The sequence below is a fragment of the Phoxinus phoxinus genome (genome assembly GCF_949152265.1).
Source record: "Phoxinus phoxinus genome assembly, chromosome: 19".
NCBI lineage: Eukaryota > Metazoa > Chordata > Actinopteri > Cypriniformes > Leuciscidae > Phoxinus > Phoxinus phoxinus.
In genome coordinates this window covers 12,077,625-12,083,867 of record NC_136894.1, presented here as the reverse complement: position 1 = coordinate 12,083,867, position 6,243 = coordinate 12,077,625, and the positions used below count along the sequence as shown (strand labels likewise).

Sequence of the window (6,243 nt, the reverse complement as noted above, 5' to 3'; positions counted from 1 at the left end):
TTTTTTATTTTTTTTATTAATATTTTTTTTATTTAGTACTTTTCAAAATAATGGTCTATGTGCGTGATCTAAAATAAATTTACGTTTTTAACGCATTTAAAAATGGGTAAAATTAAAAATAGGTATGGACATTTTTGTTTTGTTTTGACTGGAACCTCGGAAGATAGTAGATGACGTCACATTTGCGCGCCGAAAAAGGAACTGCAGACGTTCATTCTTTTAAATTCATCCTTCGAATTCACGGTAGTTAAATATAAAGTAGCGTATTTTATGCAGTTTACATTTTTTCATGAAAACTGTTAAAACCCCAATGTAACGGGAACCTCGATAACGTGCTAAGGTGATGTGGAAAGGACATCTGTTGTAACATATTACTGTTGTTTTTCTCTTGAGATCCATCAAAATGGCAATATTTCCCAGCTCACTGACAGAAGAGGAGGAAGCATTGCAGAAGAAATATGCCAAATTAAAGAAAAAGGTAAAAACTATCGTTACTGTTCTCAATATACGAATTTTCTGTAACCAAAAATTGCTTGCTGCGCTTTAGGCAATACAAACTGTTTCAAAGCAGATTCACAATAAAAAAACAAAAACAGTGTTCTGTTAATATTGCAAAATGTATCAGTCATGAAGCAATTTCAGCTGTAAATCAGCTCTGCAGAAGACAATAATGTCATTTTTCGGCTCAAGTCAGTTGATTCAACGTTGTTTTAATTATACTGGTATATACAGTAGTCAACATTTGAGGTGGATCAAAACCTTTCATCACAGTTATACATGATTTTGAACAATATCCGTTCTTGTCTTAGGACAACTTTGATTAACATTTTTGATCCACTTCAAATATTGACTACTCTATAATACAGTCATGTGAAAAAGAAAGTACACCCTTTTGAATTTAATGGTTTTACGTATCAAGGCATATATAAAAAATCTGGTTTTTAAATTAAACACAACCTCAGATGAACAACAACACATGACATATTACACTTTGTCATTTTTTAATTAAGAAAAATAAAGCCAAAATGGCTCATGTAATAATGAGCAAGACTGTCTATTGCTATCTATTACTATTGAAGTCCAATTTCACCATATAAGAAAAAAAAACATGCGTCGGTAAATCATAGTTATGGGATACTAAGTCATAATTATGACATAGTCAAAATTATCACATAAAAAGTCATAACTATGACTCATAATTAGGACTTAGGATGTCACCATTTTTGATTACTTATGTTATATTTATGACTTTTACCAAAGCATGATTATTTTTCTTACGTGGGGGAAATCGGCTTCCATATAATACTCATATATAAACTATCCATTTTACATGTTGTATTGTCTGCCTTCATTTCACTTTATGTAGAAAAAGGCCCTAATGGCTCTGAAGAAACAGAGCTCCACCAATCAGACGAGCCAGACAGGACTGAAGCGCAGTAAGTAAATCTGTGGATCTCTGAAATTTCCAGATGAAATCTGTGCTCTACAAGTGATCTCTCTCTCGCTATCTCTGTTAAGCTTTGTCAGATCAGCCAGTGGTGGACACAGCGACAGCAACAGAGCAAGCGAAAAAGCTGATCAAGTCTGGAGCCATCAGTGCCATCAAATCAGAGAACAAGAACTCAGGCTTCAAGCGCTCCAGAACACTTGAGGGTAAACTTAAAGTAAGAAACTATTTTTTTACCTCATTAATATCATGATTTTTCTATTTGTCATACATAGCTATTTATGGAGTTTCTTTGTTTCCCAGGATCCAGAGAAAGGTTCTGCCCCAGCATTCCTGCCATTTCAAAGGAGCGTCTCTACAGATGAAGAGCCTCCTGATGTAATGTTATTTTACACTGTAGAAATGATCTACTCACAGCTGTACATTTCAGTGATTCATTAGCCACAGCATCAAGCAGAGCCTCTTTAACTGTGGTAAAAGAACGTAACGCACTTCCGTGTGTGGCTTACAGCTTTTATAATGTGGTGGCAACAGTTGTTCTAACTCTAATTGATGGAAATAAATGTTGTGATGTTACTTCCACGAGATCTTGTATTGACAGTGCACTCTGTAAAGTCTCCTCCAGCACGACTTTCAATGAATTTAGGGTCTGGACTCAGAGGTGCCAATTCATGTGTGAAAATGGTTCTTCAAGCTCCCTCCCAACCATTCTTTCACAATTTGATCCTGATTCATCTTGACATTGTCTTCCTGGAATATGGCCATAATGTGTCTTCATACATGGTTGTTTAAGAAATTAAAAGCTACACACTCCATCAGTTAGGGTTAGAAGAACTGTTGCCAAACATATAAAATCACTGCAGTAATGATCCAATCATAGACTCTTAAGCATTTGCCTATTTAAATCTAAACAGTGACTTTTTTTTTGGCCGGTGGATGTGTCAGTAAACTTGACTTTACATAATGTTGTTTCTTCTCGCTGTAGTCTGCTAAACGAGCCCACAGGAAATCCCTGTATGAGAGGTGAGACTGTCAGACTCAGAATAATATAAACCGTCATAGAAAAACAGTATTGTAGTCGAATATTAGACTGTTTTTTTTTCTGTCCCACAGTTTTGTTCCTGGAGATCGAGCTCGTGGTGGTGGTGGTGATGATGAGGGAGGGATGTTGATTCGAGATCCTGAGCGGGAACGGGAAAGAGAGGTAGACTGGGAGAAAGATCGAGACAGAGACAGAGACCGGGACAGAGAGAGGGACCGTGAAAGAGGCCGGGATAGTGAACGAGACCGGAGCCGGGATAGAGAAAGGGACAGAGACAGGGACAAAGATCGTGACAGGGACAGAGAACGAGACAGAGAACGAGACCGAGAGCGGGACGGACCCTACAGACGTAAGTGAATCTGTGCAACAATAAGTTGATTTAAAATAATTAATATTGTTGTATTGCAATGTTTATTTATATTTCATGGATATGCGTTTTGTTATCCTTAATGGTAATAAGCTTTGTTCTGTTGAAAATCTGGAAGTCTAATTATCTTCTGTAATGTTGTTCAGGGTCAGACTCGTATCCAGAGCGCAGAGGGGTGCGCAAAGGAAACACAGTGTATGTATACGGCACAGGTATGGTGGAAGACAGTTTGCGCTCAGCCTTTGCTCAACATGGCAACATCATCGACCTTTCAATGGACTCACCACGCAAGTACGATTGTTTTCTGATCCTTTTGGACATTTGGAAAGGGAGGAACCTACTCACTTGATTGTCTATAGAAAAGCTTATATGATTGATTTGGTTGAAACAAGAATAAATTGAACCGGGATCTAGTATATTTTGTAATTTTAGACATCACTAGGAAAGTTTTAATTACAAGTCTCATCTTTTGTAATGGTAGATTTCCAGGGATATACAAGAACACTACCATTCAAACGTTTGGGGTCAGTAAGATTTTTTTTTAAATATAAGACTATACGGCTACAAAATAGAGTAAAAATGTAATTTATTTCTGTGATGGCAAAGCTGAATTTTCAGCATCATCATTACTGTCTTCAGTCAAACGATTCTTCAGAAATGATTCAAATATGCTGATTTGCTGCTCAAGAAACATTTTTATTATTATCAATGTTGAAAACAGCTGTGCCTATTAATTATTTTTGTGGAAACAGTGATACATTTTTTTTTCAGGATTTTTGTGGCAAATAGAAAGCTTTTGTATCCTCATAAATGTCTTTACTGTCACTTTTGATCAATTTATTGTATACTTGCCAAATTTCTTTAAAAATAAAATCTTACTAACCCCAAACTTTTGAACAGTAGTGTGTCTAAAACAAGTCTGGAAAACCAAAATATAAAAATGTTTCCCCTCTGTCTCTTACCAGTTGTGCCTTCGTGACCTTTGAGAAGATGGAATCAGCAGACCAGGCTGTGGCAGAGGTCAGTGGTCCATTCTCTTTATGGGGCCACTTTCTACACTATTGTAGCATCATATTTTTATATTTACAATGCATCTTCTCTGACCCTAAATTCAACATGTTTTTTCTGCCGTTGTTTTTTAAGACTTCCATATGTAAATAACCTCAGTTATGACAGGCTAATCACTTCACATGTAGTCGTTCACTTGACCGCATGTGGTCAATAAGGACTAGTCGTAATCCATAATTGTTTTGGTAATCCATACTTGCCGTATACAAGGCCATAGCAGAAAAATATTTAGTCTATCCAAATTGTGTCCTTATATTTTAATAGTTTTTTTATATTTCTATTTAGCTTGTAATTTTTTTATTTCAGTTTTAATCATTTTAGTATATCAACTTCTATTTCAGCTTTATTTTAATTAAAGAAAATTAATTTGAATAGTTCTGGTGCATTCGAAGCCGACCACACACGTGATGCTACTTGTGAGCACTCGCCTACTACTTTTATGGACAGTCACTCAAGCTCTAATGGTCAAGTTTTGCAGCTTAGCATCCATAAATAGTCTGGTGTGGACTGTGGAGCTTTGTACTGTGTATATTCAAGCTTGTCTACATTGTACATCAACACTCCTGTATTACAAATCCACAAGGAAAATCCTGTTTTCTGCAATATGATCCCTTTAAAGGCATTAGGATTTAACAGATCTTTATTTATTCACTGAAAGAAACCCCTTTTCCACTCTTTCTGCCTCTCAGCTGAATGGCACTACTGTGGGTGACGTCAACATCAAAGTCAGCATTGCCAGGAAGCAGCCCATGCTTGATGCCGCCACAGGGAAATCTGTCTGGGCCTCTCTTGGTAAATAAGGACATTTCACAGGAAAAACCTGTCAAGGAGACTGAGTGTTGCACACTTCACTAACCCATTTCCCCTTTTCTATCTCCCTCCTTCACAGCTGTGCAGAACAGTGCCAAGGGCTCGTACAGAGACAAACGGAGCCAGGTCGTCTACAGCGAAGATTTCCTTTAAAAACAGTTGTTTAGCACATGCTAAATTTCTAAAGAGGTCCAGCATCAGATCGTCTACTTAAAGCAGACATTTAGTTTTTCACAGAAGTGATAAAACTTTACTTTTCTTAAGTAATTATTATGATGTTTGAGTGTGTTTACTGCTCAGTGTCTCTGGACATTTAGCTCAGTTATGCTTTATGTTGTTGTGTTCAATAAATCAATCAAACCTCAAACCGTCTACGTGTGGGGCAATACTTTAAAATCTAGACAAACTAACAAATAATTACCTCAGTGAACAGTTAACAGGCAGAAACTATAAGCTTCTTTTCAGTTTTTTTTTCAGGTGACATCAAGCGAATCTGTGCTTTGTATGGATAGTTATGTATATGAATAATAACCGATTTACTGCAGTCCTCTGCTGTGTGGAACAAGCTCCTCCCCGCAACAATCCACAACATTAGATGCTATTGATGAAATGAGCTCTGGTTTTGCCTAAAGGGAAACAGAATACAAATACAGAGGCATGCACTGTTATATAAACCCTGTTTAGCATTTCACAACTAGTTGGCAGCAACTGGAAAAGGGAATGGCAATGGGTTGTTTCATCTCTCCCATCCTGTTTACGCCAATGTTTGAGATGATCTCAATTGTGATAAGATATGGTGAGATTGCCAGCGTTATGCAGCTACATGAATGGTGTTACAAGTCTTTTTTTAGACAGCTGCATATACAAACTGACAAAAACATGCCCTTTCTATTCATAAAGGAGTGAGGAATGACCGGATATCATTCAATGTGGAGGGGGACAGTATCCCAGATATGGTAGAGAAGCATATTTGAAGCTTAGAGAGAGCCTATACAGTAGATTATTTGGATAAACACATGGCAGGGTTGGTGTTGAAGAAGCTGAAAGAGGTCTGGATAAGATGGATCATTGATTCGCACTACCATCGCCCGATGTGGTTGCTAAAGACAGTTGCAGTGACAAAGATGGCTAACAATTACACCAGAAAGCCACTTGGCTTACCAGGTTGTCTTTCAGACGTAGCACTGTCTAGAAGAAATGTATAACAGCTGTTATCACTCTGGGATACAAACAGGAGAAGTCACATCTGGAGCTACAGAAACCATCAGATCAGTCAGTAAGAGGTGGCCAGACTTGCATCACAACTGGACATGCTTTAAAAGCGGAAGAGATTGTGAACAAGGTGGAAGTATCAAAAGATTGTTGGAAGAACCCAGATAGGAAGAGCAGGTTGCAAACTAGAATATAGCGTTCAAATGTTGGACAGCAGCCTCTAGGAAGCAAAGGAAACCAATGGTGGTGACTGGATATACTGGAAAACTTGAAAATGCACTGACCCACATGTCATTG

General features: G+C 37.5%; 1 protein-coding gene across 1 annotated transcript; it reads left to right on the top strand.

The window, feature by feature from the left end:
- Positions 1–15: 15 nt before the first annotated feature.
- Positions 16–5,599, top strand: nelfe (negative elongation factor complex member E). Its single transcript, XM_079590982.1, has 11 exons — positions 16–243; positions 394–478; positions 1,367–1,436; positions 1,519–1,664; positions 1,751–1,825; positions 2,433–2,470; positions 2,561–2,838; positions 3,003–3,147; positions 3,822–3,876; positions 4,614–4,716; positions 4,814–5,599. Exons 2-11 carry the CDS (start codon positions 404–406, stop codon positions 4,885–4,887), a joined length of 1,059 nt encoding a protein of 352 aa, XP_079447108.1. The 5' UTR covers positions 16–243; positions 394–403; the 3' UTR covers positions 4,888–5,599.
- The last annotated feature ends 644 nt before the right edge of the window (positions 5,600–6,243 follow it).